Here is a 24,857-nt window from a genome sequence, read left to right on the forward strand (position 1 = left end):
CAAATGTCCAGCTGGTCCACTTAAGTTCATTAGATAAAATAAAGAATAGATTAAAAATTTAAAATATCCTAACAAATTCAAAGCTTGGTTGAGATACCTATTGGTGTCGAGGGTGTTCTACTCTGTTGAAGAGTTTATAATGAGCCGCTGGGATCAAATTTTTAATTAATTGAAATTTGATGTTAATTGGTTAAATCCCTTTCGTTCAGTTCTAAATTGTAATTTGCTAAAATATTGACGATTGTAGGCTATACAATTTTCTTAAATTGCTATAAAGATTTTATTATTATTATCATTATCATTATTATTAGGATAAGAATAGAAAAGGACGCCACATTGGCAAGATATGACGATGAAGTCGACTGACTTGTGTTCTAGTGGCTGGTATTAGCGGATCCAAATTCCGCAAAAACTCAACACATTTCGCAAACAAGATTTCGTTAGCTTCAAAAAGAGTCCAACCCACACTGAAGTAAAATTAACTTGTGGAAACATTAAACACAATAACATCGTAATTAATTGTTATGAAGTAATTTATTTTATACACTATGGTGTACTGTTACGTTTAAGCTGTAAATGACATGCGCAGTCTGTCAACCTTTACGAATTAATTGTTGTCCTATTCTCAAAATGTCTAAGAATAACCTGTTATCTTCAGATACTTAATTTATTATTCTAGCTGATTCAGTACATTACAAACAACATTTTTTAAATATTTTTCAATTTAATTTTATTATTTACTTGTACAGAGAGTTGCAGTTGCATCGCCTTCATCTTTGCATTATAGGTGGTCTACTACAAAAAAGGTCTTAATCCATTGAAGTCAATGTTTTATCGATGAGGAACATAGTATATTAATTTAACGTCAGCGCTCGTAGTAGAATGAAGCTTTCACCCACGAAGCGATGCACCGTTTTCCCCCGAAACGCTTTCCACATTACAATTCTTTAACAGGATAACCATTAGAAAATTATTTGAGGAATCCTGGTGCAATATGTCCTGCGGCACATGGAGCTCAGCAATAGCGTGGCACATTACTTTTCTTATACTTTATTATGTTCAGGACCATTTTAAATATGCATAGACACCGATCCAAAGCTGTATATCGAAGACCGCTTCCGAATAAAAGAGTAGCGCCCGGCAAGAGATGCCCAAAAATACACATTTTTCTCGATTGATTTGTAATGCAAGAAACTGTTATAGAATAAACATGCTTCCCATCGACTGGGAGAGAAGAATGGCAGTGGGTGCATTTGTAAGAGAGAAAATACTCTACAAAACTTAGAAATACTTTGGTAGTAGTAATAATTAGACCTATATAACCTTTATATATTTGGTATGAAGTTTAAAAGGGCAGTTATCACTTTGACATACTAATAATTATCGGTTAGGATAAAAGATTAGGATTTCTAGAATATTAGTTAGTAGAACTTTCTAAATAAAATATTTTATGTATGTTATGTACAAACATGTCTAATAAAAAGTCCTAATTGAAATGTTATGAGAATTAGTATATAAGAATATTAAACTGTGTTACCAATCTAAATACTGATTATAACACAATTTTAAACTAGACATGTATTTCTACTAATATATTACTATATATCAGGTTAGTTATTTATATAATTTTATGTTCCATATATTCATCTACTGTGTAGAATGCTAAGAACAATGCTAGAAAAATTGTGCACATGAATTCCCACATTTAGGAAGATGCCAATTATATGTTGGTGTTTTTGTAATCCTTTAACTATTAACTCCATTAAGAGTGATACAACATCAATGGTAACAGATTATGAGAACATGATAATTTCTAAATGGCAACATTATAAGGACTTTCAACAACCAGTATTCCTACTATGCAACATAAATCATTCTCATAATCATTGCAAAAATCTCATGAAACACAACGTATATATATGTATGTATATATATATATATATATATATATATATATATATATATATATATGTTTTCCAATTTATATAATTATGTATAACTTCTTCCAATAAACGTCTACTTTCTCGACACCTTCCTTATAATTGGAAGAAGTAGGCCTTACTAAGTCCATTTAGATAATTGGAGAACCGTAACTAAACCACTCAAATGAAAACTGTTCAGGCTTAGATACAGGAAAATAATTAATTTTCCAATACAAGGCTTGAGTACACTGGACAACAATGATAGAGAAGATATTGTAGCACCTGTGCTTGTTGAGAAAATGGCCATAGCCCTTATACAGCCAGTCCCAGTCGGCTCGAAGGTGAACTGGTAAAAATCTCTTCTCCGACTGATGTCATCACGTTTGTATTCAGTCCTTTCCTTTCTCGGGATCGAATATACGCTTCGTCTGCAAATAACAATTGATAAAATATAGTATTTTCTTTATTATTCTTTAAAAGAACGAAGGATACGCTTTTATATTTTGTAACCTTGAAACTCATGCTTGAACTCATTATCCTCAAAGTTTGCGAGGATGTTAATGAGGAGTATAAAGGAGCAGTCACTATAGTTTATTTCTGTACATAAAATGTTTCAGTAATATTTAGCTTCAATTCTTGACTCAGTGTTAATTTTCTTGACCTTGTGTACGAAATGTCATAGAAATTTACCTTCGTCAACTTAATAATAAATAATTAAGTTCGTGTTATGAGGTTCTAGCAATATTATGAATTTTTATTTTTTGCGGGGATTGAAGGATACTGGAACAATTGTTATGGTACAAAAATATTAAAAGGATAGTAAACATTTTTATAATATTTTTATATGAAATAAAAATACCAAAATTTCCACAGTACAGTAAGTACGTAATCATGGCTACCACAAATCATCCTGATAACATGAGTTGCCCCTTAACGTTATTGAAAACACCTCCGAGAAAGCCCTTGACTTTCATTCGTCAGATAAACGAATTCCTGTAAAGTATAATCCCTGAAAAAATGGTGTTTATTGTTTATAATTTAATTTGATAATACGAATTGACAATTAATAACTGTTTAAAGAAAGTATATGTTTAGGAAAACCCTGGTCAGTTTTTAAGAAATGTTTTCAAAATAAGTTTACCAAGCAAATTTGTTACTTGGAAGCGTTGTAATACATGGAAATGATAAAGATCCGAATGTGATGACCCCAGGCGACCTCGCTGGCGGGGACTAGTTTATCTGAGGCGGACAGTTGCCGCTAGCACCAGTCGCAGTCAGCTGCGGATTCGAAAGTGGTTAGGTACTTCACATCATCGTCGATCATGTATGTATACGTTGGATTAGCATTGTTCTAGACATTAACTTTAATTAATATTATATTCGTCTTCTTGACGATTTCTTAATTTTCCCTGTAGATATCTTTGTAGTCTATTGTATTCGATCGTATTTTGATCGCAGAACATTTCCCAGGTTAAAGTGAGTGGTCTAATTATTTGTAATAAAGTTTTATTTATCTTAATTTGCTTTTCAGATTTAATGATGACAATTTAATTATTCTAAAATGCCAAAGTAAATTATATTGTATAGGTAGATCTATTTGTCACAAAAATGCCACAATTAAGTGTGTAGCATAATTAGCATCTTGGCTACTCTGCAAGACATATTCATCCATTTTTCAAACACATGGCACCACATTTCTAACTTCTAATAATTTCTCCCGAGAACAGGAACACACAATCCACGACCAGCCCGGCCCTCTTGGGGGCCTACGTACTAGTAGACAACATCGTACCACTCCTCTAAGAAGACAAATTTTGGACCAATGTACTTGCTAGGATTTATAAAGCTGTTATAATAACACTAGTTACAAAATATATGCTTAATTGTACAACTAAAACTTTGGTCATAGCTAAATTATATTACAGCTTATTAAGTCTAAATTCATGATTACATTATTTTATACGTAAAATTAGAATATATTAAAACCTATTAGAAGACAAAGGACTTTAAAATGTTTGAGTGTACCTCTTTGTAATTACCCAACCAATTTTAAACGAATTCAATTAGAATATAAACATTGACCGAATTAAAATTCCTACGTTATTTTTAATAGCGTATTAACCCGATTTGCAAGCAGTGAATTAAAATCCTGAAAGATTAAAGCTCTAAGGGTTGTTAAGAGATAACCCAAAGACTACACTGATGACACACAGCTCCTATGCAAGCCGGGCTGTGTATGTATAATCACTGAACCCCGAGCGCAGTACAAAGTGTCAAGTGATAAGCGGAGAGAGAGTGGTTTTAAACCGGTTTTATATCTCGCCATTTTTAATTGGTATAATCAAATTATCTGATATCCCTTGACATAAGAGATTTTTAACATTTTCATTCACCTTGAAGTAAAGTTACTCAAGTGATTTTGTCTTCTCCCATGTACATAGCACACGATAAAGTAGGCCTATTTATTGTTGTTTTATATCATACATAAATAACATACACATACAACTGTACTAAATTTGTTTGTGGCTGCTAAAGTTATTTGCTGCACGTTGAGGCGATTGTTATGCAGTTATAGTTGGCACCTCCACTGAGGAACAGTTCAGGACACTAAGAGCGATCACTGTAATCAATCCAAGTTACATGTTGATCCATATTTAAATTATTGTAAAAAGTATAAAATCGATACACGTTTCAGCACTTTTGAACATTGGAATAAAATACATTGTTTGGAGATATTGTATTTAACTTTTTTAATGCTGAGTAGAAGAAAGTCTTAACTAATATAAACATAGACAAGACACTACGCGATTCAACAAGGACAACTCGATTGACATGCAATCTAATCTCATGTAATATGTATATACAATGCATGTATATAACCTGCTAAATTTTGTTAAATGATCATGTATAATAAATAATAAACATTGTGAAAAAAGAAAATTAGACTTTTGTTATTGAAGAAGCTTTCCTGTACAGATCAAGTATAAAAAAAAATAGTATTGTTATTGTTGTACATCGAGCGCGCGCGCGCGCACACACACACACACACACACACACACACACACACACACACACACACACACACACACACACACACACACACACAATGTAAAAATTGTATTATTAAGACAAATTAAGAATTAAAGCATCACTTATTCCACTTATGACAAAATATAAATTAAACTTGTGTTTTGTGCGTTTTGTTCATGAACACCCCACCTGAACATTGTCTCAGCTCCCTAATCGATTTAATTTTGTATGATGCATGACATTGTGATAGAAAAACGTTTGCGCTTTTACTAATGTTTGAAAATTATAGGATCCACGAATTAGAGTAAAGAATTAATTACAGTTAAACACCAGATTGCACACTAACAAACGAAAGTAATAAAAAAATGTGTTAACACTTAGTCTTTGAGGCGCCTGCTTTTCCGTAGATGTACCACATCTATGTTATTAAATATATGTAAAGAAGTAGTCTATCGTAAAACTGTTCAAAACAAGCACAAGTGCTGGAGATGCAGCGCTTGAATAATTGGGAGCATAACCTATATAATCTTTAACATACAGGGTGTACATAAAGTCCTGCACTGGTATAATATTTTTCTAAACGATAACAGATAAATGAACAAGATTTGGTACATCAATACTACACCTAAAAAATCTACTTTTTGAAGGAACTATCAGTTTTCTGTAATATCATGGGGACGTCCCGCAAGGAGTCGGAAGGAAATCTTAAATAGGAGCATAGATCAATATGCACATCATTTTTTAAAGGGCTTATCTAGCAGAGTTTAATGCCGCAAACCGCACTCAAAAAGATTGATCCAGTACAAAATGGCGGCTGTTCAAAGGTTTTACTTGGTTACAATTTTATTAGTAGCCATAACCCCGGTAAAGCAAAACTGCAACCAAACGAATACTGCAGATAAATACTACATTATGATTGTCAGTTGTACAGAAAGTGAATTATGACGTAGGTTATCCTCAAGGGGTACAAATATGGTCCTAATATATTGATAACGGGGAAAAACCTGATAACAGTAACAATTAAAAAGCTCTTATCTTTGGGTCGCAGTTTGGACTTTCCAATTAGCCAGTCTATTCATAGTAGGCTATTTCTAGTTTTCTTGTTTTAGTAGTGCTGTCCAACCTTTCTATCAGTGCACTTTAGTACAAAAGAGTTTGTCGTATTGCTTGTAGTTCTTCAACTACACTATGTTGCTTGACGAACGTGAACGTATAACACTTCTTATGATGGTTGGTTGGGGGAAACAACGGACGATCACACGAGGAAGCATGCCATTTATTTCATGACTACTTTCACGAGAGGCAGCCAATTTCTAGAAACAACTGTAGGGAGAACTGTTCAACGCTTTATGGAAAACAGGAAGTGTTTCCGATCGTCATAGGATAGGAAGGCCCGCTACTGCGACAACTGAAGGCAAACTCTTTAGATGTATTGCACTCATTTATTGAGAATACGCAAGAGTCCCTACGCTCAGCAACACAACTCATGACATCTCTGTTACGTCTGTTTAAAAAGATTCTGAAAGGGTCTAATTTTAAGCCTTATAAAGTTCATTTGGTGTGCACGAACTCAACGAAGTTGATTTCGATCGACGTATAGAAATTTTGTGGAAACTATGATGGCCAAAATAGATTGCAACGAAATTGATGCAAACAATATTGTGTTTTTCAGACGATTGTTCATTTATGCTGAATGGAAGTGTAAACAGCACAATTGCCGTTACGTACTAGAGTAGCGAAAATCCTCACTGGATGCGGGAAGCACATACGCAGTATTCACTAAAGGTGAATGTCTGGCTTGGTGTGATAGGTACCCAGTTGGTAGGTCCTTTCTTTATTGAAGGAAATTTAAGTGCAATATCATATTAACGTTTGCTAGAAAATGAAATTACACCAGCAATTCGAAACATGTTTGGAGAACATTACCAGAATATCTGGTTTCAACAGGACGGAGCACCCCCACACTACGGCATTGACGTAAGAGCCTATTTAAACACTGTTACCAATATATTAGGACCAAATTTGTAAACCCTTGAGGATAACCTACGTCATAATTCACTTCTGTACAACTGACAATCATAATGTAGTATTTATCTGCAGTATTCGTTTGGTTGCAGTTTTGCTTTACCGGGGTTATGGCTACTAATGAAATGTAACCAAGTAAAACCTTTGAACAGCCGCCATTTTGTACTGGATCAATCTTTTTGAGTGCGGTTTGCGGCATTAAACTCTGCTAGATAAGCCCTTTAAAATGATGTGCATATTGATCTATGCTCCTATTTAAGATTTCCTTCCGACTCCTTGCGGGACGTCCCCATGATATTACAGAAAACTGATAGTTTCCTTCAAAAAGTAGATTTTTAGGTGTAGTATTGATGTACCAAAATCTTGTTCATTTATCTGTTATCGTTTAGAAAATATTATACCAGTGCAGGACTTTATGTACACCCTATATCTATAACGATACATATAACAAATTTAATTAACATTGAATTGTTGTGTTAATTCATACTTTTAAGGCAGATAATATTTTTGTTAATATTAATAATTATTAAGTTAATCTTTAGAAATTTGAAATTTGTTTCTGGAGCCAATAAATTAGAGTGGATCTGCAATGACCATTTTAGAAGTCTTATTCAAAATGCTGGTGTGCTATTGTTGCTAAATATTCCTGAAACGAACTCAGTTGTTGGTGAAGGACGAGGCAAGGTGACGACATTGGCATCGCTCTCATCTCGGCCGTAACACTTCCATCCTGTTTCCTTTTTCTCCTATCCCTTCTGCTTACTACGCAGTAGGTATTGGGAAAGGAACATTAACACAACTTATAAATTAAAAAAGGCTTCAACCCTAAGAACTAGTTCATTCTAGAGATTAGGATCCATGTACATTATGTTGTCATGTCATAATATTCATTAGACTACTAATAGTTTGAGAGGCAAAGCCATTTTTTCCCTTAAAGAGAAGGAACTAGGTCTTCATGAAAGTTATAGAGAAAATTCCGCCAGAAAAACAGAAATCAATCATCAGTAGCTCTAAATTCGGTCTGGTCATAAAAAGAGGATAGTTGAATGCAAGGACGTAGTCAGGAAAAAATTGGAGGGGCCAAGAAGAAATTGGGGAGCTTTCTTCGGAAAAATTCAAAATTTTTAACTTTGAAATTTTAGAAGCAGAATAGTGCATTTTGCGCAGTTTGTACGTCTCTGATTAGGTTGTATTGACGATTGGTGTTCATAATTCTGGAGGCACTGCTTTAGTAGGCTATGTAGGATCAATAAATCAAATTTATTATTCTTATTTAGTAATATAATTACAAAAAAATAGGCTTTTATTGTCTGGAAAACACAGTGCATAGTATATAAAACCACATTGAGAATTGATAGTATATAAATGAGTTTTTGCAAAAGTGAAATTCTTCTTAACTTCTGAGCCACCGTATCTAGTATTTGCTCTGGAAACTAATATATTCGCGTTAGTGAACAGAAAGTAAGACGAGTGCAGTCAACAGTTCATTCCCCATTTTGTTCCTTAAAAGGTTCTTGATCGGTTTCACTCTTGAGAACGATATTTCAGCAGTACTTGTCAGTAATACTGAATTATTTAAATAATAAAAATCGTTTGCTAAAAATTAATTGAAAAATTAAAAATTTGGGTGTTCCAGACCCCTTGGACCCCCTCGCTGGATATGTCCTTGGGTGCAGGTAAAGAACTAAATAATAGATTTGTATGTGCCACTTTTTAGCTTCTCGTACTAAAAACCGACCATCAGACTCGTAATTAATAGTTATACCAATGTCAGGCAAATAAATAAAGATGCTGAAATTGAGAATGGGTTATCTTTTAATCCCTACCCTCCTATTTCAACATCTCACTTAAGTTATGACGGCTTACAATTATTCTTTCATAAGGAAAATTCTTATTTCAATCTAAACAATAAAGGGACAAGAGCCTCCCAAAAGGGAGAGGAACTGAGATTTAAAACGCACGATGATTTAAAACTTTGTTATGGATTTTTGCCATTTTTAACGCAGAATCCATCTGTCTAGAAATCGCACTTAACATTTTTACCAATTTTAACTTATTTGTTCGCAATAATTTTAAAATTTAAAATGAAGAACACTAGAATGAAATGTGAACAATACGGCAATATTCGGATAATACACTTTGAATCCATATAAATCAAGTTTCATGAAATAGCATTGAAGGTTTAGTCGTAGAAAATTTATCTGATAGTTTCAAAATGAATGTAGTAAATAATGTATTTGTATGGGATTGTAAAGAAAGAAAGGATTTGACTCTCCTTAAAATAACTCCGGTGATATGATAATCTAAGTGCTTTAATTAATACGAATATTTATTATAGTTCAAGGATATCTGAAACAGGACATTCCCCACAGAATGAGTTTACAGTACAACATTTTGCTATCTTTGCCAAATGTGGCAAATGTCCAACGATTGGCAATACTCTGAAACGTCTTGATATTTCCTTCCCAGCACATTTTCCTGTGATGACTCACACCACTCGGTTTGTGATGTTGGTACGAATGGACGCAGTATAATCTCATATGCAGGCACAAGTCCTTCAACCGTGCGATGCCAATTATACCATTGTACTGTGGTAACCTTGAGATCATTCCCATTGCTAAGATGGCGGGGGCGCAGGGCATACACATTGACTTGGTTATTGTGCTAATTGGGCAAACCCACGCCATGCGGCCAATTTTACTTAGGTGGTTTACAACTTTTAGGCTGGTTGTTTTGAAACCTGTATCAACTCATGCATTTATAAGCCGCATAAGCGTTCGTTGCAAACATGCAAAAAGTCGATAAGAATAACGAAAATATAGACACTTTTATATTCATAGAAATTTAACCAAAGAACGATGAAATCAATTTACTATAATTATAATATTTAGTCAAATTGTAATAAAAATATATTAATTTTGATCAACGATGGAGTTATCTGACACTATTAGATCATATTTTACCTACGTTTTGATCAAGTGTGGTACTCGTAAATTTCATAAAACATTTGTTCAAACACTGGATTAAGATTAATCAGTTAACATCAAGTTTGGTAGGAATTGTACATATTTTGTCATATATCCATCATTAGTCAGGCATGTTAGATGTTCGTGTGGAATAATTTTAAATTGTTGTTCTGTATTGTTATAGCCTTCATAACTATTTTACATAATTAATTGCAAACTGGAAAAATTGTATGATTTGGGATGAAAATAAATCATTATTATTACTATCATTATTATCATAAAACACGATTATTATTACTAGATCTATTATTTATATATTTTTTACGTAATAATTATTGTTCATTTAGTTACAATTTTCAGACGAACAACGTGTTCTTGCAGCCTAGCCAATCAAACCTTCTCGGTGTTATCCAGAATAAACTGTAAAGGAAAATTGTCAAAAATATTTGTTGAATATTATAGCGATCCAATTGGTTTTGGTTAGGTTTTTTTTATTTCCAAATCACAACCTTTTAAGATAAATTTAATGAAGACAGAAATGATGGAAAAAATTTTCATTAATCCATGAGAAATTATAAGCATTTAAAGTATAAACACTTAAAGTAAAAATATAATCTCCTGTAAATAATCATTATACCAAATATGTTTTGGTAAACACATTATTGGGAAATCCTGAACTTCCTGAGAAATCCTATAAGGCTTTGAAGCTTTGTATGTGCAGCGCTTTTTTAATAAGCTTTACAAGTGCTGTATATTGGGCACCACTTTGAATGTTTAACGTGGCAAACTATGATTAAAGACGGTTTCCATTCTATCAAACTCTAAATTTAATAATCTTCCATCTTAATGGAATTTTAAATTCAGTTTGAAAAATAGAAAATACTAACTTAAGGATTAAGGATTATTTAGATAAGAAATATGTTTAGCTTTTAGAAAATGTTTGTAGTGACGATTGTTGATGCAATTTATTTTGTTTGATAACAATAAAGATGTTTGAATTTTAATTTGACTTAACTATCGAAGAAATGTAATTGAAACTTGAGCCATGTATTGCACGATTTAAAAAATGGGTTTGCACCATAACATTTTGTGTCTTTTTGTTTCAAAATGGCACCCACAAGTACAAAGAGGTATGTTTACGGAATTTACGGCTATTGCAGGCGTATTTGAAAAACTTTGAAATAAAGAAATCTCTACATTCATAATTAAGCCAATTGATGATTTTTATATATGATATGATTTCTGGTTCACGAAATGTATTCCAATTTAAAGCATCCAATTATTGTAAATAAAAGACACAGCTTTAAAATATTTTCCTAACTATTCTTAAACACTTTATTTCAAGTTTTCACACTAAAATCGCACACGGTATGGTCCACGGATACTAACAGTACGAAGCATAAATGTTCAATAACTGTTATAACTTGTCATTCTTTTTCTTTATAAAGTTGTAAATGATAAGTATATTAAGTAATCTACTTAATTGAAGATAGTGGAACTTTTATTTTTGTCAGTCGGACAAAACCGAAATTACTCGTAGTAAAATGATATTCGTCATCAGATAATATCCTGTGACTCATGATTGCTGCATTTGAAGCAAATGGGTTAACTGCCTTGTTCTTAAACTTTTGTATACACATATTGGTGTGTCGCTTTACATATTTAATGATTAAAGAATACCATTGGATAAACAACATCAAGAGCATTAGTGTTGTAAGTTATGGCTCGCAGGAATATTCCATTTTCTGGTACTAGTACGAAACTGACCTCTTCCGAAACTGAAAGTTCCTCAAACTTGATGAAAATATTCCAAAACCTACAATAAAACCTATATTAATGCTAATTAATATTCATCTTGTCATAAAACTACATTTTAATTACAAGCGCCTGCAACTACGAAACTTGCATTCACTACACACTTCAACATGTAAAGGTGAAAGTGTATAAATTGAAGGCGCCATATTACTCTAGCAGAAGGTATGATAGCTTTGACTGTACATGACTGATATTCTTCATTCTCCTAATATAATCAGACGATTGTATATTGATGTCAGATATAAAGGTATTTTATTTTATTCCTTTATCTTTGGTTTTATTACATCAAAGGTAACTAAGAATGTATAAAAGTAAATTTAATTAAATAAAGTACGTAAAAATACAAAGTACAGTATTTTAATTACATATAACATATTATTACTTGAGGTTTACTATCGTAATCATGGCATGACTACCGAAACAAGTATTGGTAAATAAAAACATGTTCAGAGGGTAGTTTTTATTTTTTTCAATTTAAATATATATATAATTGAATAATAATATGTGCAATATTATTTCCTAAATAATAACATGAAGAGTATGGTACAAAAAGATAAAAGTAGGTTAAGATTATTAAAATATGTTTTATCATTGCTAGGACCTGTGTGACAATACCTAATTCTGTCCCATTTCATAGGCCCGATTCACAGAAACAAAATCATACTCTAAGCAAAGTAATTATTCCCTTAATAGTAACGACAAATGTTTGGTTAATAAATATTATACAGGGTGTACATAAAGTCCTGCACGGGTATAATATTTTCTGAACGATACCAGATAAATAAATAAGATTTGGTACATCAATACTACACCTAAAAATCTACTTTCTGAAGGAACTATCAGTTTTCTGTAATATCATGGGGACGTCCCGCAAGGAGTCAGAAGGAAATCTTAAATAGGAGCATAGGTCAATATGGACATCATTTTAAAGGGCTTGTCTAGCAGAGTTTAAAGCCGCAAACCGCACTCAAAAAGATTGATCCATTACAAAATGGCGGCTGTTCAAAGATTTTACTTGGTTACATTTTATTAGTAGCCATAACCCTAGTAAGTCAAAACTGCAACCAAACAAATACTGCAGCTAACTACTATATTATGCTGGTCAGTTGTACAGAAGTGAATTATGACATTAGTTATCCTCAAGGGTTACAAATTTGGTCCTAATATATTGATAACGGGGAAAACCTGATAACAGTAACAATTAGAAATCTCAGCGACCTATAACGATCGGAAACACTTCCTGTTTTCATAAAGTGTTGAACAGTTCTCCCTACAGTTGTTCTAGAAATTGGCTGCCTCTCGTGAAAGTAGTTATTAAATAAATGGAATGCTTCTTCGTGTGATCGTCTGTTATTTCCCCAACCAACCATCATAAGAAGTGTTATACGTTCACGTTCGTCAAGCGACATAGTGTAGTTGAAGAACTACAAGCAATACGACAAACTCTTTTGTACTAAAGCGCACTGATAAAATGGATGGACAGCACTACTAAAACAAGAAAACTAGAATAGCCTACTATGAATAGACTGGCTAATAGGAAAGTCCTAACTGCGACCCAAAGATAAGAGATTTCTAATTGTTACTGTTATCAGGTTTTCCCCGTTATCAATATATTAGGACCAAATTTATAACCCTTGAGGATAACTAATGTCATAATTCACTTCTGTACAACTGACCAGCATAATGTAGTAGTTAGCTGCAGTATTTGTTTGGTTGCAGTTTTGCTTTACTGGGGTTATGGCTACTAATAAAATGTAACCAAGTAAAATATTTGAACAGCCGCCATTTTGTAATGGATCAATCTTTTTGAGTGCGGTTTGCGGCATTAAACTCTGCTAGACAAGCCCTTTAAAATGATGTCCATATTGACCTATGCTCCTATTTAAGATTTCCTTCTGACTCCTTGCGGGACGTCCCCATGATATTACAGAAAAACTGATAGTTCCTTCAAAAAGTAGATTTTTAGGTGTAGTATTGATATACCAAATCTTGTTTATTTATCTGTTATCGTTCAGAAAATATTATACCCGTGCAGGACTTTATGTACACCCTGTATACTTCTACGATGTAAATTAATACATAGTTTGTTTTTTAACGTAGATATTTAAACTGCAAGCTCGTTAAATTAAAATGTCATGTAAATTAAAACCGAATTCTGATTTACTTTCTATTTCAAATACAATGTCATAATACCACTGAAAGGTTATGAATTTAAAATCAAATTTTCCAGGCAAAAGTCGATTGTACCACCTACACAGGATTATTATTAACTGTGTTTCTTTTTCTGCAATATCCAAATAAGAAAATTTGTAAATTATACTTATTTTAAAGTACTACAGTATGCAACACTTTTAATTTTGAACATGAACTCCTACAATTTGCGTCTTTTAATCTGTCATTTATGTATTTACTGTAAACACCATTTTACAAAGAAAATCATAAAAATTTAACCCTAATAATTTAAAAATTATAAAAATGAGAATTGTTGAGGGAAAATTCAGATAATCATGCAGAAGCAAAAGGCTGTTAAAATAACAATAACAACTTATAAAAATTCAGCTAAAATTAACAATTATAAAGACGATACTACCAAAAATAAAACAAGGAAAACGTTAAGAAACAAATTAAAGCAGAATGCTGGTAGAAAAGTATAAAGCAAGGTGGAGAATTTCTTTCGAAATCAGGGCATCTAGCGCTATAAAATACTCGCTATAGAATATTTTCTAGTTGGATAGAAATCTCCTGTAGAGCATTAATGTATACAAGTTATTTTTCGTGATGTTATCCTTTAAAAATAGATTGTTTAAATTTAAAAAATATAAAACTATAATATTATAGAATTTTAATAATGTTAAACTAACATAAATTAGGAAAATATTTTATAAAATCAAATTTGATACATGGACTTAAAGGTTGGAAAAACTATCCTTGATGTATTTATAAATGCCAATGACAGAATTGAGTGGCTGCAAAAGATGTAAGAGTTGTTTTAGTAAAACAGAAAATATTGTTTTTACTATATAATTTTAGATGTTTGCAGTACAACAATAGTAAGATAGGCAATCTGGTATTTGTAAGCTATTTAGTAGGTAGGATATTTAGCAGTTTTTTAACAATATTCATTGTCACAAAATTACAGATTTCACCTGCTTCCTGACCTTGGAACTTTTTTTATCAGTCATCTTGTTATCTCTCGCCAACTCCTGCTTTGTGTATAACCATATTTAGCGATTTCTTTTTATTCTTTTATTTATGTATTTGTTCATTGCAATCTTGAGTTAGTTACGAAATGAGTACAGCAATGTGAGTATGTTTCAGCAATACATTAAATAGTAATGTTGACAGGTACACGTGGCGCTACGCGCGGCCGATGGCGGCACTACTCGCCGCTTTGTTCTGTTTATGTTCTGTGCCCGGCGGACAGAGTGCCTCAGTCGCCCGTCGAGCCATGCATCCAGCCTTCAAGAACGCCGGCACCCAGGACGGTCTCAAGATATGGAGAATCGAGGTCAGTCAGTCGAATATTCTCCACTGCTAACTTGCCTAACACAATCGTTCTTTCGTCGGTAGCTACTCTCTTATAATTTGTAGCTTTACTAACAAAATAGCAATTTTGAAGTTTGGCTTGGCACTCAAAACCGGTTCATGAATGTGTTCTTTATTTATGTCCAGAACTTGAATATATAACAATGGAAATTCTGTTTTTGTCATTGTAGAGTCGCAATCTTTTAAAGAATGAATACAGGCTAAACTAGATTTACATACTCGTATGTTGCTGAAAATAGGTTGTATATTTTTTCTTTTAAAGTTGTTAATATTAGTACATATTCAAAACTGTTAAAATGTAAAGCAAGTTAATTATTTACAACATTCAATGTTTGTATTGTAATCTGATATTTGTAATGGGAACCAGAGAATTATTGTACTATCGATCGGATTCGGCCAACACCTCTTGATAGCAACGTTGTGTGCACGCCAACAACTGATAAGCGACGGTACACTAAAGATAAATCATCTTCCTGGGATTTAACAATTAATATAGTGTTGAGATAAAACTAAAGTTATTTGAAAAAATTTCAAAAGGTTATTCATTTGTGACAGAGTGGGTAGATTTTGATGTTTTATTTTTGTTTTTGGTTTTGTCTCATCAAGACTTTTAATTTATCGTATAACTCCTTTATGTTAACAGTAAATTCAATAAATAATTCTATTTAACATTTTTGAATGATCCCGCACCCCATTTTGGTGAAGAGAGGATAACTTTAAAATACGCCATAAACGTTCTCCTGGGATACACTTTATTACACCCCAAAATTAAATTTCAACATTTTCAACTGTTTAAAAATTAAGGCGGAGGTTGGAGTTTTGGGCCACTCCGTATATTTACTTTGTGACCTTGTGGATAAATTTGTTTTCATAATATAGACATCTTTATTGAAACTTAGACTGAAATATAGCGTACCAGTCTCCATGTAAAACCCACATTATTGTACGAGCTGCGATTTCTCCTACATTTTTATAGAATCATAATTATCTTTCTTGTATAATGGGATATGCAATGTGATTCATGTATTATTATTATTAATAATTTTGATGTTGGTAATTGACACGATTAATATATTTAATGTGGCATCGTGATTACGAAAGCGTAAACCAAGTGCAATAAATTACAGAACAGTTAAAATAATCGCATAGGTAAGTTTTATAAGTGGTTCCTGTGTATTATGTATATAATGGATAACCTCGTTCAGTGTTGTGTTCGATTACTGAACAGTAGATTTTTGTCTCGTGAATAACATAATGTATAATGAGTTTTAATTACCATCCAAATCTGGGTTTACACGACTTGTATTAATTTAAGTGTCAATCCAATACTGAAGCTTATTTAGTTTGCTATATCGATTGGCTTAATTTAAATAATTTTCTATCTCTCCCAATGTAGTTTTTTCTACAAAACTGGTTGTATAGGCAAACGAGAATCAAGTTTTGAACTGAAAACACTAGTTCGTTTGGTTAAAAATTGTGTTTGTATAACTTTTGGTTGTAACTGTAAAATTGTAATATATTTTTCAACGTAACCAAATTCCTAAAATTGTAAAAACTCAAATTTATTTTATTTTTCAAAATGTAATAACTCTATTTTCTTAAAGTTTTAAACAAAATAAACGAGCACGGTGCGTATTTAAATATAAAGCAGAGTCAGTAGGGGCATATAAATGTTAATAATAATTAACAATTCCTTAATTTGTTTTTATTATGCATGTTCATTTCCAGTAGCTACTACCACACGTATGTCAATTATAGCTTTAGGTAGCCTATGTCTACCAGTACCAGGAAATGTCACACGACGTTATTGTGCCGTATTCGGCTCAGGAAGGTCACTGCCAAACTGCATATCACCTCATTGCAGACATATAGACTTATCACTTACAACTCTGCAATAATTAAGGGTTCTGAATGAAGGCCGTAGAAGTTGTTTACTTAACTAGTCAGAAAAACATTCTTAATGTGAGGTTAAAATGTGTGTTCGATCTAGTTTTTTTTTGACATAGCTGCCCTGTGGCAGATTACTGCACCCGTTAACATTACATTAAACCGGTTTGACACGAACAATAGGTATACGCTAATTAATAAACGTCTATAATACGAAGTTTATATGAGATGGTGTACAAAACACTGACAAACTAAATACAAAGTGATTAATGTATTCGGGATATATGAAGGGGCCTATTTTCAAAAAGGCGCCCGGAGGTTTTGTAGCTTAGATTTATTTATATCCAAATCAGTACTGTTCTGATGACTCTTGATTGCGATATGATTTATTTCACTGCCCGAGATGCCGGAGGAATAAAGTCACAGTATATTTTCAGTCTCGGCACACGGTTAGGAGCAACGATCCAGAAGTCAATGCAGTAAAGTTGGCACTAAGCCAACAACAACACAATATGGAAGTTCTCTCCGCTCTGTTCTCAGTCTAGTAGGCGACGTATTCTAGTTTGGCGGTAAAGTCACAACCTTTGTACAAATCTAGAAAGGCCAGGGGCAAATTGCAGGATATGTACAAGGCCAGCCTCCACCAGTGTTGGATACTAGCGTATATGGGGCCCAGGACATGCCTGGTGAGCGGGGTACAACTGGCCACCAATATCGTAGGAGTCATCTCAAATAAAGACTAACAAAGCCCAAAAGTGGGTAAATACGCATAATTAGCCTTCGCTTGAGGGAAAGCCGATGGCGATTTTAACAAAACAATTTTATGATCCATTCCTTATCAACATCTTCACAATCCTTCATTTGTCAAGTACAAGATAGAGAATAAAATGATTTTGATTCATTTCATATTCGCTATGGAGGTTTAGGGGCTGGCACTGGCTGTAATGGGCTTAAAATGTAATGTATGTACTCTGCTAATTGTAGAATAGGGAGGACCGAAACATTGACCGAATACGTATATATATATATATATATATATATATATATATATATATATATATATATATATATATATATATATATATACATTAAATTGTATAACTGGCTATAGCCTTATTTAATTTCAATAAACATTGAATCACAAAAAGTACTTGCTCCGCCGGGAGTCGAACCCGGATTCTCTCACTTGCCGGGTGAATGTGCTACCATTACACCACAGAGCGCTCACTTTTTCCGATTCAATTATTTTGTATTTGGCCGTATCTGTCACATATGAGTTTAAATAAGCAAACTAACATATGATCGGAAGACCAAATACCTGTCCAAAATGACTTTTATTTACATTAAATTGTATAACTGGCTATAGCCTTATTTAATTTCAATAAACATTTGAATCACAAAAAGTACTTGCTCCGCCGGGAGTCGAACCCGGATCTCTCACTTGCCGGGTGAATGTGCTACCATTACACCACAGAGCGCTCACTTTTTCCGATTCAATTATTTTGTATTTGGCCGTATCTGTCACATATGAGTTTAAATAAGCAAACTAACATATGATCGGAAGACCAAATACCTGTCAAATGACTTTTATTTACATTAAATTGTATAACTGGCTATAGCCCTTATTTAATTTCAATAAACATTGAATCACAAAAAGTACTTGCTCCGCCGGGAGTCGAACCCGGATCTCTCACTTGCCGGGTGAATGTGCTACCATATACGGCGGAGCAAGTACTTTTTGTGATTCAATGTTTATTGAAATTAAATAAGGCTATAGCCAGTTATACAATTTAATGTAAATAAAAGTCATTTGACAGGTATTTGGTCTTCCGATCATATGTTAGTTTGCTTATTTAAAACTCATATGTGACAGATACGGCCAAATACAAAATAATTGAATCGGAAAAAGTGAGCGCTCTGTGTGTGTAATGGTAGCATATTCACCCGGCAAGTGAGAGATCCGGGTTCGACTCCCGGCGGAGCAAGTACTTTTTGTGATTCAATGTTTATTGAAATTAAATAAGGCTATAGCCAGTTATACAATTTAATGTAAATAAAAGTCATTTTGACAGGTATTTGGTCTTCCGATCATATGTTAGTTTGCTTATTTAAACTCATATGTGACAGATACGGCCAAATACAAAATAATTGAATCGGAAAAAAGTGAGCGCTCTGTGGTGTAATGGTAGCACATTCACCCGGCAAGTGAGAGATCCGGGTTCGACTCCCGGCGGAGCAAGTACTTTTTGTGATTCAATGTTTATTGAAATTATATATATATATATATATATATATATATATATATATATATATATATATATATATATATAATGGACAAGGGACAAAATAGGTTTGAAATATTTTTTTCGAATATTGTACGTTTCTTCTACTTTGGTCGATTCGTTTTATAATCTGTTTTTAGACACTGCTACCTTTTTTAATTACCTAATAGAATTAGTTTGTATACGGTACAGCATTACAATACTAATATTCCCATGTTTTAGTATAATTTAATATGTTTGGCAAATGCAGATCTTGGCAAACTTTGGCTAAACATCACTTACTACTTTTTGTACATCTGAAATATTAAATAGTCTATAATTATTTTTCATCAAACAAAATTTAGTCTCGTGTTAATAAATTCATATTTTATCTTAAACTTGTTTATTTTACCGTTTTTTAATATAAACTGTTTATTTATAATGCAAAACAACGTAATAATATTAAATTTCACAGTCTTTAAATAATACTGCTTTGATAAAAACACGATTTATTTTAAGAAAAATATTACAAACTTTCGAAAGATACTTAGAACAAACCTATATAACCGAAAACCACCCCTATAAACAACACATGGTGGTGAAAACATAAGTTAATTACACTTTGACTTTGTTCTTCGTGTGTAAGATGTAGTCCTGAATAAACCTATCATGTTCGTCCTGTTAAAAGATAAGTGTTCAATGTGAAAACAATTTTATTTGGCAGAATAGAATTGTTTGACTACGTCACTGACTTCCTCACAGTTTGTCATGCCAACCTGAGCCGTAAACATTCTAGTTATAGAGTATATTACTCTGGTATGCACTGGCACCCCAAATAGCTCTCTCGGAACTGGGGACTTCCCCTGCGGCTCGTGCCAGATATAACCAGAACAGACAGGGCGTGGTGACTCAAGACATTCGCGGTTCCGGAATTGATCGGCCATTAAACAGCATCGGGTGGCTCCCGGTTGGGGGACTTTTCTTTTAGCTTGGGTTTCTTTTCCAAATTTACTGGCCAACGGCTTGTTCTACGGGAGTTATTTTCAGATGAAAAAGATAGACAAACAGAATTGTCACTAAATGAGTCCATCAAATACAGATAGGCCCTACTATTATGAAATGCATTACCTGTGAGATTTTTCTCATATAGGCTATACTGTTGTCATATTACTTTTTGAACAAAAAAAAAAATAAATAAAAATAAAAAAAACTGGAGTAGTTTAGGCTTTGACTTTACGAAAGGAATATATCTCGCACCCTGTGCTCTGTGGTAGCCAATTTTGTGGCGATTTTTAGAGAGCGCTATCATGCTAAATCTTTTGCATACAGTAAATTTGTAACCCATTTTAATCTTCCAGTAAACGGTATCACTTTCTATACACTGACAAACATCCCTTCTCCAGGAAAACACAAACTAGGGCTAATGTTCATACATTAAATTGTCTCATAAGTTGTTTATTTATCAAGGACAACCTTGGAGCGATCTCCAAGACTCTCCTCACCTGTCTAGAAAGTTCCAACGGGCAATCTGTTATCATTTTGAGCATTAAGTCATATTTCGCTGGAAACTCGATCTGTGAAGTTTTATTTGCATAATAAATAAACTTTTACTTCTAATTTGAGCTCCGGTTTGTAGAATGTTTTTAAATTACAAATATGGAAGGTGAAAAACAGAAATTTTAATATTTACATCGTATGCCCACTATATCAAATACAGGCAAACAGTTAGTTAAGCATAATTTTATTACATCAATGTATATTTAATGAGATAAAATAGTAAAATTTGTAAACTGTAGTATTCCCTATTGTGAGGTGTATGCGGTCGCAGGAAGTGTTGAGTGATTTAGTCAGGCTCGGCGGAAGTTGATAGAACAAGAACAATCTGTAATTTCGTAACTGAGGGAGGCGCTCCAGCCTAACCCAACTTGCTACAGTTCTGTGTTCCTGTATTGATTCCTCCAAGGTTGGCATCTCACAACCATTCGCTGAGTCACAGTGTGACGCAACAGTATGTTACTTTAAAGGACAAATCTGTGTCATTGCAATGATTGAAATGAATTGAAAAATGACTATTAAGAGGCGAAGTTAGGAATATAAAGTTCTGTCTACCGATCTGGTTGGGATGTGAAATATACATTACCTTATTTCCTGGCCATTAGGATCTGTCTGTGTGTATCATCCCGGCACGTAGGCAAAGTTGACTCTTGACTATGATTGTGAAATTAGTACTTAGTGAATTTTTTACTCTTATTTAATTTTTAAAACTGGTAAACATAGAAGTACCATATAGATTTCCTTTTTAATGAAGTATCTGTTCTTTTTGATATTTTCGAAGACTGCACTTAGCACAACTCTTCATTTTTGTGTCACGTTGTTTACAGTTATAAGTCACGAACTTTAATCCAAAACACTCCATGGGTATCTTAGGAGGGAGATGTTGTTCCGTTGAGAAAATGTACCTATAAAAGATCCACAGCCTTATAGCTGGAGTACTAATTAGTTATATAATATTAATACATGTACATCAGGTGTCTAGCTAACTCAAGGCTAAAATTATTATAACTATTACTACAGTCGGTCATTTTGGACCATCATAATTTTGATTGTTATATAATTTTCAATTAATTACAACCTAAGCCAGTGATTACTATTTATTTCACTCAAACAATTACAAATACAAATATAGGCAATTATATATCTTTATTTACTCATTAGCATCACTTTAGTTTACATATTTGTGGTATGACAATGTATTTGTCCAATTTTTAAATTTTCATTACTTTAGACAAAAAATTAGAATATAAAATTTAATTAAACACGTTTTAATGCATACAAATGTTTTTTAAATGTAATTTTTAACACATCAAAGGTCATCAAAAGTGTTTAATAAATAAATGTGTTTAAAATATATTACAACAAAATTATATTTTCAACTTTGAGATAATGCTATAGTTTTCAAATATTTACATAAAATATTTATATTTTTACAGTCTGGAAACCGATTGTAGAGATTTAATAACAGATTTTTTATATACGAGTATAATTTCAGGTTGTGGATTTGATATTGTAGTATTTTTAGAGCCTTAGTTTCAATCCACACGGAGGTCTGCTGTACACAAAGTAAACTGTGATACTTCATTCATATATACACATTAAATTCACAAGCACGAAGGTCTGCTGTATACCAAGTAATGTTGTGCCTCTTAATTCGTATTATGGTGACACATTAAATTCACAAGCATGAAGGTCTGCTGTATACCAAGTAATGTTGTGCTCCTTAATTCGTATATAGTGACACATTAAATTCACAAGCACGAAGGTCTGCTGTATACCAAGTAATGTTGTGCCCCTTAATTCGTATATAGTGACACATTAAATTCACAAGCACGAAGGTCTGATGTATACCAAGTAATGTTATGCTCCTTGATTTGTATACGAGTATAGGGACACTATAAATTCACACTTTTATCTTCGAATATAAATTATTGGTTAGTGTGATCAGTGTGTTAATATAGCTTGTCATTGTCAGGTATTTCAGGAAACTGCGACGATTCACTCAAACTTCGTGTGTATTTGAACACACTTAAGTGAAACGCTGTATCAAGATAGTCCAACTGGCTTGTTGAACTTGATGTTTATTACCATACTATTGCCAGACGTAAAAGCTCGAGGAGTTGTGAATTATGCGATGTCTAAATTTGTTGGAATTTCAAGCAACAGCCATCACTCCCTTTCTTTATTTTTCTCTTCTCGTTCTTCTCCACGAATGGCATTGAGCCTATTAAAAGTTTAACCTCTCTGGTCTAAAATTAGTATCACAACCTAAACAAGGGCTTTCCTATATCCAAAAGAACATATTATTGATTTTCAAATTTAAATGATTAAAATGCAAAATGTGTTTATTACTAAATTGTTGTCATTTTGTACTTTCGCACATTGAAAATTAATTTTTTTACTCCAAAGTATCTGACTTCTTAAAAGTTGTGTTCTTCAGATTCCTTAATGTCAATCGGTTGTTCTGGAAGTATCTTATATAAACATTTAAATATTTACTGTACAATATGATGAAACATTATTTCTCCTTTTAAAAAATCGACATAACTTCCTATTCATAGTTCGAGGTTTTATTTGTGTAGTATACCTTACGCTATGTTTACCGTTAAAAGACAAATTATGCACCAAAGTAGGAATTTATTCAAGTTCAGACATTCTTACTGTCACAGTCAAGGTTATCCTCAAGAATTCCTTTCTTTGCCCATGCATCACGCTACGTTTCCCCAAGTACAAGACTTGTCACGCCAAGGCTGAGGTGGCCCTAGGGCTGAGTGTATATGTCAATTTACTTCGAAGGGGAGAGGATAAAATTGGAGATCACTTAGAAAATCGTTGGTTAAACCAATTAACCATCCACCGTGGTTACACCATGGTATGAACATGACTTTGATACCAAATACCTATTATAGGACTTGGAAATGTAACCATCTTTGCGATTGCTATTATAAGTAGCACTAAAACAATGTCACTGCTCAACTAAGTGCTGTTTACCACTACACAGTGCCCTTGTAGACTTGTCGTCTTGCATATGAGAGTTAGTCATTGATTACTACACCCAGTGTTCCAGTGATGGTGACGTAGACCAGTATCGTTTCTATCTGTGCTTTACGAACCGCGTCTTTGTCGTTAGATTAACCACGCTTCCTGATAAACGTTTACTCTTCTATCATTCGCGTTATTACGACCATTAAACTGCGGCAACGGTTTTCATCAAGTCCACTTTCTGCAATGCTAACTTCTTCTATTATCTTTAAAAAATGTATTGTGGCTGCGAGATAGTTTTAATCTGAGAAAGTCTTATGTGGTCGTAAATCTGAGAACAATTTGATTTATTCTTTGGTGTAAATGAAATAATTTAATTTTTAGTATAGTAAGAAGAATACTTATTTTTATATTCGACGCGTTATATAACACATAAAGATGGGATTTCGGACTGTTGTCATCGTTATTGTCACAAAAACTATACCATTCATTGTTTGAAGGTTATTTTTGACGATGGAGGGATTGTGAAGGAAACAGGATTTTTACGGACATTTGCCATAGTTCAGTGAAACAAGAAATCAGTAACACTACGTTTCGAGATCTGCAATCTGGTCTCTTCTTCAGGTAATAACTAACCTAATACATTATGTAATAGTATTATGGAATACTATGTAATATGTATTACATGTAATACTATGTAACATTATGTTATAGTAATAGTAATAACTAACCTAATGTAATAGGTTAGTTATTACCTGAAGAATAGATCAGATTGCGGATCTCGAAACGTAGTGTTACTGATTTCTTGTTTCACTGAACGATGGCAAATGTCCGGAAAAATCCAACTATACCATGATTCAATCGATGGC

At 33.1% G+C, this 24,857-nt stretch overlaps 1 protein-coding gene across 2 annotated transcripts in view; it reads left to right on the plus strand.

Annotated features, from left to right (window-relative positions):
• Positions 1-3,120: 3,120 nt before the first annotated feature.
• Positions 3,121-24,857, plus strand: part of LOC124359546 (gelsolin, cytoplasmic) — a 45,273-nt gene continuing 23,536 nt past the window's right edge. For both annotated transcript variants that reach the window (XM_046812377.1, XM_046812375.1), the window contains exons 1-2: positions 3,121-3,246; positions 15,104-15,266. In XM_046812377.1, the coding sequence (XP_046668333.1) occupies positions 3,245-3,246; positions 15,104-15,266 (165 nt within the window). In that variant the 5' untranslated portion in view covers positions 3,121-3,244. The remainder of the gene's footprint in view (positions 3,247-15,103; positions 15,267-24,857) is intronic.

Source organism: Homalodisca vitripennis, chromosome 4 (genome assembly GCF_021130785.1).
Source record: "Homalodisca vitripennis isolate AUS2020 chromosome 4, UT_GWSS_2.1, whole genome shotgun sequence".
Classification (NCBI taxonomy): Eukaryota; Metazoa; Arthropoda; class Insecta; order Hemiptera; family Cicadellidae; genus Homalodisca; species Homalodisca vitripennis.